Here is a 16,605-nt window from a genome sequence, read left to right on the forward strand (position 1 = left end):
GCATATTAGAATGATTTCTGAAGGATCATGTGACACTGAAGACTCCTGAAAATTGAGCTTTGCCATCACAGTAATAATTACATATTTATTCCTGTTTGTATTTACATTTGCATATATTTTATATTTACAAATAAAATGGAAAAATATTTCACAATATTATGTTTTTACTGTATTTTTGATCAAATAAATTCAGCCTTGGTGAGCAGAAGAGACTTCTTTCAATCAATCAATCAATCAATCAACTTTTGAATGGTATGGTACAGTAAATGTGTGTGTGTGTGTGTGTGTGTATATAGTAATTATTTACAGTAAATGTATATATTTATTTATATGTAAGTGTAGTTCTAGTAAACAAACAATATCAACATATGCAAAGCATCTGAAATGTAAACTCCTTTATCTTACAGCAGGTTCATGGAATAAGCAATTAAATCACAGGTTGAATTGTTTAAATAAAACTGATTTAGAAATTAGATAAAATATGCTTAACGGCATCACAATTTTTTAACACAGTTAACACATTTACTCAATCTTCCATAACAGTTTTTGTGTGATTTCTAAATACAATGATGATTCAATTATATTTCATGCTTGCTGAACTTTGGATGTTAATTAAATTCCGTTATATAAAGACTTTGTGCCATCTGGATTTCATTTATAAATAAATCTGCCATTTAATGGGTCAGAAAACACATTGCCTGCATACCAATTTGTACACTATTCATCCTAAATGGTATCTAAAATTGCAGTTTTAAAAAGAGAGTGTTAAATATGCCTGAATGGTCTTCTATTTCTAGACAAAATCATTGAGTCTCACCTAAAGAGTCTTTCTTGCGTTTATGTGGCGGGTCCTCGATGATTCGATTGAGGTCTCCACGGTCTTTCAGATCCACTGGTTTCTCCCATACTGACAGATGCATGGTGGGATTGAAGAAAAACACCCTGTCATCGCCTGTCCACACTACACACCTACAGAAAAGAGAGAGATGCTGTCATGCCTTTATACAGTCGCATACATGCAGGAACACAATCCGACAGACTGTTTGTGGTATTCTCACAATGTGACTAAGAAATCCCGATGATGAAAAACAGTCCCAACAGGACCAGAGAGACCCAGAGAGAGGATTATGGGTCACAAATGACAGCTGAGAACGACTGAGACCAGATGGGCTGTATTTGACCATTTGATACAGATTCTGATGTATTTTTGTCTTCACCAGCTATTTCTTTATTTTTATTTTTTTGGTCGTAATCATCCTTCAGTTACACAAGATTTTTTTAAATGGATAAAATCCACAATATGTCCAGCATCAAGTATCTACAAACATTTTAGTTGTATGCCATCAATAAAAAAGTAGCCAATTTTTCAGATGTTCCGCACTAGATATTCTTACCTTACAGTGATAATTTAAGACCCATTTCAGCCTTTATTCAGAGCATATCGGATAAAGTATTCATGGATTTTGCCATGGTCTGTGAGGTAATTTGATACAACCTCATGCCAACCATGACAAACCAATCCTGACATTTCATTTTGCAACCCCATTGCATCAGGGAGATCGGCAGTGCCTTCCTGTACCATAAAACTGACCCAATGATATTAAAAAATCTTTGAAACGGAGCATCCGCTCTGCTCATATGCAGTTATTCATAGTGCAAACATATGGTTGGCACTAGACTCATGCTTCATTTGTCTTTCCATTAATATTGCAGGGATTCTTGTGTTTTAAAATCATTTCCATGCAACCTCCATATAAAACAATATCTACAAAATTAACTTTAGAAGCAAGAGCTCTACCCAAAGGACCATTTTATTGCTTAGAGATTTTTCTTTAATGGCTTAGGAGATGCAAAGTAGTGTATTTTTTTTCCATGCTACTTTCTTCTGCCTTTCTTCTATCCCGACTTACTATGCAGAACAATTATAAGGTATTCGTACGTCAATTGTCCCCAAAAAATGCAAAACACCATCATTTTGTGCCACTATCCAACTTTAAATTTATCTTAAAAGTTTATCCTACAAAAAAAAAAAAAAAAAAAAAAAATAGAGACAAATAATACATTTGACATAGGTTTAGAAAAAGCAGAACATAAACAAGCAGGGTAGTCTGATTTGCAAACAAATTAATCTTATGAAACGATACTTGTGAGTGAATCAGAAACATACAGCACAACAAGTCTAGTCCGATTCACAAGCAATTGACTCTTATGAACCTGTACTTTTAAGTGAACCAAAAACATACAGCACAACCAGCATAGTCCAGATCACAAGTTCTTAATACTGAATCAAAAACACACATCAGCGTAATCAGTCTAGTTCAATATGGGATGACTCTTATGACCCCGTGTTTTTTAAGGAATAAAAACATATAGAACAACCAGTGCAGAACAACTTGATCAAAGCATACAGCATCCAGTGCAATCCCGTTCACAAACAAACGGCTCTTATTTTATTGGCAAATGACTCTTTTTTTATTTTTAAAATTAATATTTTTGCAATATACCAAGGTTCCTTGTGCAATTTACAGGATTATAACTGGACTATGCCCAAGTTAATCAGAATTGAATCAAATCAGAACATTTGAATCAGAATCAAACTCCTTCTTCCGTTTTTAACAAAAATCTCTATGAAGCACTGTCAAGAGCATGCCAAACCAACAGGTGGCGATATAATCTCAACCGTTAAAGCCATGTTGACCAATCAGAAGCCTGAAAAAGTTTCCTGTAGGCGGAGATAACAGCGCAGGCTCCGACGTCACAAGCCAAAAACTCCAGTTTCGTTGTCTACACGATAACACTGCAACCGGAGTTTTTGAAAATCTTCACCCTGGCAGGCGTTTTCAAAAATGTTCGGTTTCAGTGACCTGGTGCTGCGTTTGCGTGTGGACGAAATGTCGAACCCCGTAGAAAAAGCTGCGGTTTTAAAAATAACCGCATTCGTTTGGACAGGGCCTTAGATCAGATGTACTCATATAGTTTCAGACATTATTGAGGTCTCTTCTAGAACTCTAGATAAAAATGATATCTGAGCAGTTGGAGACTTAAGCAATATTCTCAATTTGCTCTCCATTCAATCAAATTTTTTGTCAGAACCACTATGGTCAAAATGATTGACACTCTGCATACAGTTTGGATTGGCGGTATGGTTCTGTTCTGGGTAAAAACTCCCCGCTCATCCGTGCAGCCTGTCATGAAGGAGCAGGGAGAGCAGCAATAACACCCCCAGGGTAGACAGAACAGAACCGAATGCAGATATCATTAATGTTCTTAATGACATTTTAGTGTAACAACATTATTAAAGATAAAAGGAGCCTGATTCAGCAATGAATATTAGAAAGCCAAGTCCTGACTGTGATGAAAGGAGGAGTTGAGGACGGAGGAGGGTAATTTGCTCCTGAGCAAGCGATTAAGCTGCTGAATAATACTGAAAAGACCTTATATAGGAATGCCGTGATAGGGGTCGTATTCCTATAGGTAGACGTGGGTCAGCTGAGTCAGATGATGCAAGCTTGACTCACGTGACCTGCCAGAACTAACGCTATGCTTGATTTTTGTCTAGAAATATTTGAAACACTATAGAGATCTCATTTGATCTTTCCTTTGGGTTTACATTCTAAAATGGGTTTTAGACATTTTAAAACATTTTTTTATGTACCACAGGAATCTAACCAACATCCCTATCTGGATAATCCCACAACAGCTCCAATTCTGGTGTCATCAACCACATGTTAAAAGTGTTTAACAGTGAAGAGTGTGTGAGTCAACAAAAGCTGAATGTGATAAGCCATGACTCCTGCTGGGCTTCAAAAATGTGTGTGTGAGTTTGTTTTGCAGTGAAGGAAAGCCCACACTGCTTTGGCAGAGAAAAATGGAAGTCTTGCATAACATGTCGTCCTAATGCAGGTTTTCGATTGGGTGTTAGTGCATCTGTTTAGCGCTGGAGATTTGCCATGCGCACTTCTGTATTTTATTCAAGCATTACTGTCATCAAGCAGTTATAAAGCGGCATGCATCATTTAAATAGTGCTAAAGCTGCTGACATTTATGACAGAATGAGAGGAGATAAAACAAACATCTTTGTCACTATATAAGAACAAACTGGCTATCAAAACACAGGAGAAAACAGCACACTTACAACAGTGGCATTTGAAAGTGTAGGTTGACACAGAGACAATTGCAAAAAACACAATCGATCGGTCATTATCTTGCTTGCAGAGAGTCATTTATTAGAAATAAAGATGCATCAAATTGATGGTAAGCCGTACAATCATATTTGCACAGACAAAACGGATAGTTACCATGGTGATCCAGGTATAGGCTTGGATGCAACCGGCCGCTTGTCTTTGAGCGAACTGTCCTCATCCATACTGACTTTAAAAGGCTCATCCTGGACACACATACAGAAAGGATGTGTCAACTTGACATGAGGGCATCATATATATATATATGGAAAAAAAAAGTTATCAAATTAATTTAATGAAATCAAGAAATCAATGCCTAATCCTGAGTAATACACAGTTTTACAAGAGCATGGGCAATCAAAAACTTAAAAGTATCAGTAAAAATAGCTCTAATAATCAAAAATCGATTGTTTTAGTCAATACTTGTGTGATTTATGTAGTTTTATGCTTATCAGAGTATCATATTTTTATCTTAGTATTATATGCAGATTGTTTCAAATTGCTTCTGAAATCAAGTCACTCAATTCAGTTTGGCGGCAGACAGCGAGGCTTTAAAACAGAGCGCATATGTTTGTTTTTTTCTACTCTGTAATCATGCAGGCAAAGTGAACCTCAATTATCTCACACTAAACATGGGTTACAAGGCTAATAATAAAATATAGTGTTGATTATCCACCTGCTAAATGATGTAGATGTGTTCAGCCTTGAACACACACTCAGAAAACAACCAATTACCCAGTCCCTGCATGACCGAATGGTGCAAATGACTGATTCTCTGAATAAGTTCGGACAGCAGGCTTGCACACTCTTTACGGTCAAATGAATTACCGTTCTGGGGGAATTTCACTAATTAATCTAGCTGAGAAGATTTTAAAGGCCGTCACCTATGGGGGACTCTGTGGTGAAGCACACTTCAACAAAAGCGATTATTAACTCAAACTTAATTGGACTCCAAATCTGATTGTGCCCACAGTCTGACCTTTTCCACAAATCAGTTCGATATTCTTTCTGCCTCTAAGACAATCCAAAACAATTTTCATGAGGACCAAAGTCTGGCAACGAACAAACAGTATGGCAATGACAATTATGTTGATGTAGCCTATAACATGTTTTTAAGAATCAATTACAGCTAATAAGAGAAAGATGAGGATTACAAACCTCAGCTTTAGCCTTTGGGTTTGGATCACGGCGGAGCACTAAGGCGTCTGTGCAGGATGGCTTCTTCAATTCCAAAATCTTATCTGAGGACAGAGATAAATGCTCAATACCCCCGGGAAGACAAAATTCATATTATTTATTCAAACAATCAGTGCCTAATTAATAGTAAATTTAATTCAAGTAAAACATTAAAAGACAATTCATGTTCACTTCATCTACTAATCAAATGGTGGTGGCATCTAAATTAATCAATGAATTCCCATAATGAAAACATCAGTTTAAAATCAGTTTACTGAGATATATTTCATTTTGTCTTCTGTTTTAAGCTGAGCTATCATCAAGAAAAGAGGGGCGCCTTCATTTGCATATATGAATACATGTCTTTCAGTTATAAGTATGCTGATGTGTATATATTACAGTATTCTTCACTGATTGACTGCAATTCCTTAGCTTTCTATATATATATATATATATATATGTGTGTGTGTGTGTGTGTTTGTGTATTGATATTTATAAACAAAATGTTTCCAAATCAGCATATTAATTAATATATTAATATTAATTAATGATTTCTGAAGGCTACTGTTATTTGAATGTTTAATTCATTGTGTTATTTGGTGTTTTGTTGTAATTAATTTTGAAACTTGCTAGCAATTTCTGAGTGAGAATTGTTTCTACACCTTTTTTTCCCCACAGAAACAGTGTACTACATTGAGTACAAACAATGAAATGCTATTTGCTCTTTATGAATATTGACAGAACATTCAGAAAATCAATAATGTATTACAAAAAAAAAAAAATCACATTACAAGCAACATCAAAAAGTTATCAAAAGACATTGCAACACATTCTGAACCTCAAGATTCTAATAACAACCACCTAACAGTGTCACACTCGGGACAAGGAGGCAAACAGGCAGAGTATATCAAAGGATTAGTGTTTATTAACACAACGGAGAAAATGCTTCCAACAGAAAGGGATCAACTTAGAATAACTGGAAGCTGAGAACACAGTCTTATCTGGTGTGGAATGCCAGTTCCTTGGTCGAGAGCAGAAGAATCCTAGGCTTTAGGCAGGCAGGCAGGAGAGGGACCCGAGTTGAGATGCTTGTAACCTCGAGACCAGCCGATGAGTGACTGAGGTGAGTGTGTATTTGACTGGTGTGGTAAGTGGGTGCAGGTGTCCGTGATTAGTAATCGGGTGATTGTGAGCGGGTGTAGGAGGCTGATTCGGCTGGTGAGGCAGGTGTTTCCGTGACAGCTATAAAGTCACATTTGAATATATAAAGTGATAATTGTGAGAAATTATTGCACATTTTGAGAAATAAATCATGAGATATAAAGTTGCAATTATGCGAAATATATTCACAATTATTTGATTATTATTATTATTATATAAAGTGACAATTGTGAGAAATTATTACACATTTTAAAAAGTAAATCGTGAGTTATAAAGTTGCAATTATGAGGAATATATTCAAATTTATTTTATTATTATTATTACTTTTAGAAGAAATAGGCTTCCATAAATAGAATTATGTGTCAACATTTTGCGAAAAACAAGTATCTACAGAGTTCTGCATATGCAGATTCCATGTGGGTCTTGTCATGAGGTTAATGTCAAAATTATGTTTCAAACAATGATGAAGCACATTGTTTATGTGGGACCACTTACAAAAAAATAATCATTACTTTTGTTCAAAGCATAATTATACTTTCACAATTGACAAAACCTGGAATTCCAACAAACCACATCAATGGTAAAATCAATAAACTGACTGAGGTTCCTAGGAGGCGGAAGAACCCTCGCCAGACCCTGGATATGAACTGCGGGCCTCTGTCGGAAACAATGTCTTCCGGGAGACCAAAGTTCCTGAATACATGTTGGAAGAGGGCTTCTGCGGTCTCCAGGGCAGTTGGTAATCCACGTAGTGGAATTTGCAGGATTTGGAGAACCGGTCGACTACTACTAGAATGGTCGTAAAACCGTTCGAGGGAGGTAAGTCAGTGGCGAAGTCCACACCCAGGTGGGACCAGGGCCGGCGAGGGATGGGTAAAGGAACCAGTTTACCCTCGGGCAGACGTCGTGGCGTGGTGGAGATGGCACAGACCGAACATCCCTTGATATACCGGGCGACATCTCGGGCCATGTTGGGCCACCAGTAGCGGTTCTGGAGGAGCGAGAGGGTTCGGCGGCTGCCTGGGTGTCCCGATCCCGGAGAGGCATGAACGGAGTCCAGAAGGGTCACACGTAGGGTGGATGGGACATAGTGCTTCCCTTCTGGACCTCCCGGCAGAGCGGGTTCGGCGAGAGTGGCGGCACGGATCTGATCGGTGAGTGCCCACTGAATGGGAGACATGAAGACTGATGGTGGCAGGATGACTTCTGGTTCTTCGGGGGTAGGATCTGGCTGGTGTTCGCGGGAAAGTGCGTCCGCCCGGACATTCTTGTTACCGGGTCGGTAAGTAACTATGAAGTGGAAGCGGGTAAAGAATAAGGCCCAGCGGGCCTGCCGGGGGTTAAGGCGTTTGGCCTCACGGAGATATTGGAGGTTTTTGTGGTCGGTGATTGATTCAAAGTGTGATAAATTAGAAGAGCACTTATGAGGCATACAAGATACATCAGGAGTGATCTGGATAGTACTCACCCCTGGGCGTGGTGGACGAATGGGACAGGTGCGGAGCTGATGTGCATTAGAACCGCAGTAGAGGCATAGTACCCAGGTGAGTCGTCGAGATCGCTCCGTGGATGATAGATGGTAACCATCCGTGATCATGGGCTCTGGTGCTGGAGATGAAAGGCTGGGTGAGGCAGCGGCAGCGGGTAAAGATTCCCTATGGCAGGCGGTGAGGTGTTGGGAGATGCGAACCGCCTTTTGAAGGAAGCTGTCGAGCCCCACGGTGTCGTCGTAAATGGACATCTGTTGCCGCAAAGCGGGGTTTAAGCCTCGGCGGAAGGCAGAGAGCAGGGCAGCCTCGTTCCAGCCGCTGCTGGCGGCGAGAGTGCGGAAGCGAAGCACGTAATCATGGATAGATAAATCCGCTTACCGCAGTTGAAACAACTCCTCCTGCACGGTGACCTCCGTGGTCGATTGGCCGAACACCTCCCGGAAATGCTTCACAAAGCCGTCTAGTGAGTGCACCCACGGGCTCTGCGAATTCCACAAGGCTTCGGCCCATTGCAAGGCTCTTCCCGATAGTAGCGAGATGATGAAAGACACCTTACCCCGCTCGGACACAAACAGGTGGGGTTGCATTTCCAGGTAGAGGGAACATTGCAACAAAAACCCGCTGCAGGAGGCTGCCTCACCCGAAAAGCTAGCTGGCCGGGCCATGGGACAGGCGGGTGGGTAGGCAGTGACAGTCCGATCGGTGAGGGGTTCCGGTGAGGAGGTGGTCCGAGAATCCATGACTCCAAGTTGTATTCCGTTTGTAAAGGGGCTGGTCTTCTGTCACACTCGGGACAAGGAGGCAAACAGGCAGAGTATATCAAAGGATTAGTGTTTATTAACACAACGGAGAAAATGCTTCCAACAGAAAGGGATCAACTTAGAATAACTGGAAGCTGAGAACACAGTCTTATCTGGTGTGGAATGCCAGTTCCTTGGTCGAGAGCAGAAGAATCCTAGGCTTTAGGCAGGCAGGCAGGAGAGGGACCCGAGTTGAGATGCTTGTAACCTCGAGACCAGCCGATGAGTGACTGAGGTGAGTGTGTATTTGACTGGTGTGGTAAGTGGGTGCAGGTGTCCGTGATTAGTAATCGGGTGATTGTGAGCGGGTGTAGGAGGCTGATTCGGCTGGTGAGGCAGGTGTTTCCGTGACAAACAGCTGGCAGGCAAATCAATGAGAAAACAACACACTGAGACTCTCATTAATGGTAGAAACCATTATACACTACGCTGTCAGTCACTTCTACATAAAGAGTTTGAACACACTCAAACTCAGTCTAGCCCAAAATAATTTTAACTTTATCTCCATGGAAAGGTATGGAGATGAAATTAGATGTGGCAAGCATAAGGTGGAGTGCAAATCAAATGCGCTGCTTGATCTTTTGTCCTGCATGAAATTAAACTCAAACAGGCTGCAATACTGAATTCAGCAGCTTTGGATAAAACAACAAAGAAAGTCAGGGAGAAAAGCTCATGCTCAGAGGTAGGAATAGTATTTGCTAAATATTGTTTTGATTCTACACATATACTGTAAAGTATATGGCATGCAAACAATTAATTCTGAGAGGAAATACAAGTGGTTAACTTGAATATACATTTGAAAAATTCAATTGCAAATGAGGTTTGAGAGAGAGAATGACTGCATAAATTTCAGTCTTTTCCTCACACAAAGCAGCCAAATGACGTCAGAGGACTTGAATATAGTGATAAATGTTAGATGGCTGAACCTGGCTTTTTAAAGGATCTCTATAACAGTTCAGACAAAAACGGCATGAATTTAGCATAAACTACTGTTCAAAAGTTTGGGATAGTTAGGAAGTGTTTAAGAATGTTTTAATGTTATTATTTTTGAAAGAACTTTCAGATGCTCAATCTGTGTGGTGAATAGTGGAATCACAAGCTGTTTATTGTTAAAACGTGCTAGCAAGAACTAAAACATGCTTGCAACCTATTAAAATATGATACAAACGTTAAAATATGCTATGCAACATTGCAAATCATGCTGGAAACATGCTAGCAATGTGTTAGAATATGTTAAACGTGAACAATTTGTTAAAACATGCTAGCAACTTGTTAAAATATGCTACAAACATGCAAAAATATGTTAAAACATGCTAGCAGTTTTCTACAACATGTTGACAACATGTTAAATCGTGTTGGAAACATGCTACCAATGTGTTCGAGCATGTTAAAATGTGAATAATTTGTTAAAACATGCCAACAATATGGTAAAACATGCCAGCAACATGTTAAAATATGCTACAAACATGCTAAAATGCGTTAACAACATAAAACATGCAATGCTAGCAACTTGTTAAAATATTCTAGAAACATGCCAGCAACATAAAACATGCTAGCAACTTGTTAAAAATACTAGCAACTTGCTAAAACATGCCAGCCATGTATGCTAGCAACTTGTTAAATATGTTAGAAATGTACTAAAACACTGTGCAATGTGCATTTAGCAATGTGCTAAAACATGTTGACAATTTGCTAGAACATAGAGCCAAACATTTGCTAAAATATGCTACCAACATGTTAAATCATGCTAACAAAACATAAGAAACTTCTAGCAGGTCTTTTAAAGGTCTGGTTTTGTGGTTTAGCAGTCTGATGAGTTCTAATAGGGTTTTAAGTATGGTCTGAGTTTTTATTGGCCTGCCTGACTTTTTCAGACTGAGTATAACCTCCAAACTTTAAGCTTTTAAAAGTTATTTTAAACTTTGAAACAAGCCAATATCAAAGTGTGTCAACAAACTTGATCCAGTTTCTTCAAAAAACAAAATAAAACAAAAAACCTTTTGAACGGTAGTGTATGTATACAGTTAAAGGGGGCATGGGGGAACAGCTAGTAATGGATTACTTATAAAACAACTAGCACTGACAAATCCTGATTAAAGTTGGATGAAACTGTTCTGGCCCCATAGCAACTCTTTGTATTAGAACAAGCAACCGCTTTGCAATAAAGGCTGAATGAAGATTCTGTTTGATTTATATCAGTCATCATCACAGAGCTGGAAGCATTGATGGGAAACCTCTCATCCACGCCTACACAAACCATTCATCTGTTTCTGTCAGCGCAGATACTTCCGAGGCACGCTTCCACTCTGAGGTCTTACGTAGATGTAAGACAATGGAGAAGACTATCTGTGTGGCGACTAGTTGAATCACAAGCTGTTTATGCAGCGATAAACACAAGGCTGCTGTCCAAAATATGTCACATAGGGAATACAGACCATAATGTAGAAGGAAAGAATACGATGGTTGAACATTGCTGGACATGTCAAATCTGGTCGGTTTGGTTGGCTAGAGTGTGCATACTCAGATCTGTCTTGTATAAAATGCAATAAATTTCACGAAGACGGGAAAAGCAGGTTAAGAATACTTACCTGTCATCCTTTTCACCAGCAATAAATGTGAAAGGCTATATAGTGGATGTCATTTAATTAAAGTCTCCATTAGAAGTGCCTGCAAGGTTGGTATTTTTGCAATAAATGTAAAAAATAAAAAATAAATAAAAAACTGATGCAATTTAGAAGAAAATTCCTCACTTCAGAGATGGTGCAGTTACTCTATTAAATAAAAATGGCCTAGGCTGGAATAAAATTATGCTTTCATAAAAAGGTTATTTTTATTCTAAACAAATATATAACTTATGATGGCTCTGTCCATTGTTAGACAGGTAGAATAATGTTCAAAACTTCTCTACCTGATGATCTTATTTATAGGTATTTTTACTTAAAGAACATACAAATACACAAAGGCTGCATTTGTTTAATAAAAAAAAATACAGTCAAAACAGCAATATTATGAAATATTATTACAATTTAAAATAGCTATTTTCTATATTAATATATTTTGAAACGTAATTTATTCCTGTTATGCAAAGCTGAATTTTCAGCATCATTACTCCAGTCTTCAGTGTCACATGATGTTTCAAAAATCATTCTAATATGCTGATTTGCTGCTCAAGAAACATTTTATATTTATTATTATCAGTGTTGAGAACAGTTGTGCTATTTAATATTTTTGTGCAAACCGTCATATATATATATTTTCTGGATTCTTTGACCCCACACTTTTGAATGGTAGTGCACAAATACCTATGAATACTAATGAAATCACGTTGGCATACACTACAAAAGCAATTGTGAGAATGCTGCTTAAAATTTTATTATATTATGTGTTTTCTCACCTGTTGCTCTTTGCTTCTTCCAGTTTCCAGTAAGTAGGGTCACTCCAGGAGCAGAGAGTGATGTTACTGCAGTAATCTGAGAGGGCAGGACGGGTCCCAGAAAGCCTTCCCAGCTGCTCCGTGTTCCTGTATACCATAAAGGGAAAATGGAAGAGCATTTTATTATGCATGAAGCATGGAGAAAGACAGAGAATGACAGACTGGTAAGGCATACATTAAATCCAACTAGTTTATAGTTTATGTATATAGTTATAGTTTATATGTTTATATAAAAATACACAAACATTATGCAGTACAAATCAGTCTGGCTATCCATTTTCTACAAGCCAATAAGGCTATGGATTAAATTCACAAATCTCAAACCCTGCATAGACAAACCTACAGGAGGACAATCAGCAATATAACTCCCTAGATCCTGTTGTTTTCATCATTGGAAATCAAAAGAGCATTTCATTTTACTCTCTAAACTTATTAAACTGATTAAAGCTTCAATCAAAAGTTCATCTGACTGTTTAAACACTGAAAATGTTGGAAGAGGCTCGAGGCTTTTTCTCATCAACCGGGCCATATTTAACCTTTAATTTTCTAGCGTATGTCCGAATTCTGCTCAACAGACTCTGCTTGTTCATAAAGGTTAATTACATTTGGTTTCAGCTCTGGGCTGGGAATTGCTGAAATCCAGAGGGGTTGACAGATTGTCAAGTTGAATATGTATGTGCCATTTCCACAATGTTCTGTTGTGATGTTCTGCTTCAAAAAAATGGTTGAAGTTACCAAGCTTTTCGGATTGTAAATGACATTGCCCTTTCTCTTTCTGTTGTTGCCCTTTTAAACCACAAAATAAAAAAGATGTTAAAAGGTGTAAATTGAAAGAAATTATACTAAAAAGAAAACATAATAATAAATATATTCAATAAAATAGTAAAATAAAATAAAAACAAACAAAAAAATTATATATATATATATATATATATATATACAAAATATTTAACAGTGATAATACTAACAATAAATAAATAAAATAATATATAATCAATTATATAATATATAAAATATATAAAATAAAAGAATAATATTTCCTCAATACAGTCGCAGGCAGTGTTATATTAGTACCATTGAGATACTAGTTTGGTTTTTATTAATATTTTGAAATAAATGTAAATATATATATATATATATTAGGGGTGGAATGGTTCAACTTACGGTTCAGTTTGTATCACGGTTTTAGAGTCATGGTTTCGGTATGGTTTGGTATGTGCTATGTTTAGGCAAAAACTATACTGTCAAATAAACAAAAAAGAAAGAAAATAAGAATAATCTATCTAACTACAAGCAACAGCACAAATAAATACAATAGAGTAAAGATACAAATAAAATAAACAGTGATTTTCAGTTTTTTTTAGGTAGGTCTAACATTAGTTTTTAGGTACAGAAATTGAATAAAGTAATGAAATGTAAAACAGCATTGCATATTTGACTGTATAAATTAAAGATTAATCTTTATTAAAGTTACAAAAGCTATTCAATCAAGAGCAGTGAGTGATTTCTTTGTTGTTGCTGTTTGATTAATATTAAGAAAGTGCTGTCACTTTAAGAGAATGCACTGATACAGTATGTTCAGCCGGCTATGTCTGCTATAGGATACTTACCAAGACGGGCATTTTGACATAATTTTTGTGTGAATTTGTCCATTTAAACACAATACTTAAGAGAAAGCTTAATATTTGCGCGCTTCAAATGAGCGCATGCACAAATCCTCTCGCTATCAGCACCCCGGTGATGACGGAATAAATGCTCATACTCCAGCATACCGCATTCGCATTGAACAAAAGTGAATGGTTTGTCCACGTTTGGTTACACTTTACTTGAAGGGGTGTGCATAAGACTGACATGACACCTTCATAATCATGACATGACACCTACATAATCATGACATGACACATGTCATGAATATGAAGGTTTTTTATGCATGTTTATGACAACTGTCATTAAGTGTCATTCGCTCAGTTATGTAATTTTTAATGCAAAGATGACATTGTCTGAGATGTCTGTTATGGGCTATGGTTAGGGGTAAGGGTAGGGGTATAGGTTAGGTTAGGGTTAGGTCAAATAATGTCATATTTGCATTAAAAATGACATAACTGAGCGAATGACACTTAATGACAGTTGTCATAAACATGCATAAAACCTCCTTCATATCCATGACATATGTCATGTCATGATTATTAAGGTGTCATGTCAGTCTTATGCACACCCCTTCAAGTAAAGTGTAACCCACAACACTTTTACAGTTGTCATGTATTGGGAAGCCAGAATACGCATCCATCAACAAAAAGCATATATTAGCCGAACCCTGTTTGTTTTACGCGTTATTGATAGCAAACCATGTCACCGATGCGTTGTCAGATTTAAGTTGAACCACGGTCCTAGCACGTGCCGAACTGTGTGTGGAGAACCGTACGGTTCGACTCTGCTGCATTGGGTCCCGCGATAGTGCAGGTTTCTACTCGGAAGCCTGTTATAATGTTATGATCGAGGCTCTGGACTCTGAGCATAACTTGTTTTTCTATAACAAAGTATAAAATATTTTCTATAAAAACGTTAATGCCCTGGCAGTGGCAAATAGCTTTGATTTTATATTTAATTTGATTACATTAATGTTATAAGTTGAGATTTACAAGAAATATTTTAACTGCTACTATGTAAAAGGAATACTGCTGTAAAAAAGCACCTTATTTGTTTAAAGTGTTTGCAAACCAAATGTTATTGCACTTTTGTTCATATAGCAGTACTTTTAAATGAAAAAAAGTGCACAATACACTATTTTGAATTCATTATTGAATTGTGTGCATAACAATGCAATTAATCGCGATTAAAAAATGTAATCGTTGCCCAGCACTAGTATATCATTTTATATTTTATTTTTTGATTTTTGTTTTAGTTAGCTATAATAACCCTGGTCAAAGAATACATGTAATTGAAAATATGTATTATTTACAGCTAGACAAAAATATATATTTTAGTTTATGTAAATGAGATAATATTTATTTATTTATTTATTTTAATTAATTAATTATCCATATGAAATGATGCCTTGTTTGGCAAGTTCTCCTCAAAATCTAACTTTAAATGTGGAAGACATTTGTTATTATTTCTGACTCTGGAACCTCAGTTCATTATAAAAGAATATCAGTCACTGTTGTGTCCTGTCAGTTACTTTTTTGAAAAGATGTATTGTGCATTATGGGAGTTAAATGAAGAGGGAGATGATGAGATCTGCTCATTAAAACATTTAATGATGCATGAACTCATGACTTGCATCTGTTCGCTGAAAGAATATGGCTGTTCTTGCTATTACTTTCTGATCTGGGAGACACACCGACAGACAGAAACACACACACGCACGCACGCGCACACACACACACACACACACACACACACACACAAATGTTGGATTGATAACCTTGGGCAGCTATAGATCATTTCTACACTTCATGATATCTGGCTTGTCTCTAATGTATTAACTTTCATTTATTTCACTCAAAGTTACATATGTTGTGAGGCCTGAGCTGTTTGAGGACGCGTCTTGCACATATCTCATCAATCTTGAATTAGCTGCTTGTCTAATGTATAAAAAGATGAGATCATTTAATGAGATCAGGCACAAGGGTCTCAGTAAAAAGATGTCTTCCAGCTTAGTCATTAAATAATTAAAAGTGCATGATCAAAAACCTACCAAATTAAAGCTACCAAAATCAACAACTAGAGCGTAGGACTCACTGTCTCTGCTCTCCCGTGGCTAAATTACGACATGAGCTGGAGCAAACGATCTCAATTTTCATTTTTGGGTGAGCTGTCCCTTTTTTCTTCTCGCTTTGAGGATAAAAAGGATGTATTTGCTCATAAAGGTTTAGAGGCGTCCTGTATAAACCCATCTTCGCCCTGAACCAAGCGAATCAAAACAGGGTTAATCGGTTGATATGACTCTTGGGAAGGTTAAGAGACTTGGATGCGTTTTGATGTCAGGACTGATGGGATAGAGGGTGACAAGAGGACATTATCTGTAATCTGTTGTTATGAACCCTGCAAACATGTCCCTGCGGGCCCATGCTGGCCTTTTGCAGGCACAGTGGGCTAGGGCCAGCCCACTCCAAACCTAAACAGGCCCAGTGCGGGCTTGCCCAGGTGAGGCCGACAGCTTTGTGCTCACCGCAGGCTCTCTGTGAGCAGCCTACACTATGGGACTGCCCACATTAATCCAATGATGGCCCAGTGTGGGCCAGACATGAGCCTGTTAATAAGAATTTTGTGGGCAGTTTTCTTCCTTACCACTAGGGGTGCTAGGGTGTTTTAGGTTTCCTTAAGTAAAGCCATGTGGTAGAGAGAGTTAGCAATAGCAAGCA

General features: G+C 37.7%; 1 protein-coding gene across 1 annotated transcript in view; it reads right to left on the bottom strand.

Annotated features, from left to right (window-relative positions):
- Nucleotides 1-16,605, bottom strand: part of LOC107745703 (transcription elongation regulator 1-like protein) — a 98,801-nt gene that overhangs the window by 6,318 nt on the left and 75,878 nt on the right. Inside the window, exons 5-8 of the mRNA XM_016559630.1 lie at nt 12,203-12,328; nt 5,340-5,422; nt 4,299-4,387; nt 818-969 (exon numbers count right to left, since the gene is read on the bottom strand). Of these exons, the coding sequence (XP_016415116.1) occupies nt 818-969; nt 4,299-4,387; nt 5,340-5,422; nt 12,203-12,328 (450 nt within the window). The remainder of the gene's footprint in view (nt 1-817; nt 970-4,298; nt 4,388-5,339; nt 5,423-12,202; nt 12,329-16,605) is intronic.

Source organism: Sinocyclocheilus rhinocerous, unplaced genomic scaffold (assembly GCF_001515625.1).
Source record: "Sinocyclocheilus rhinocerous isolate Xijiao unplaced genomic scaffold, SAMN03320098_v1.1 scaffold1309, whole genome shotgun sequence".
Taxonomy (NCBI): domain Eukaryota; kingdom Metazoa; phylum Chordata; class Actinopteri; order Cypriniformes; family Cyprinidae; genus Sinocyclocheilus; species Sinocyclocheilus rhinocerous.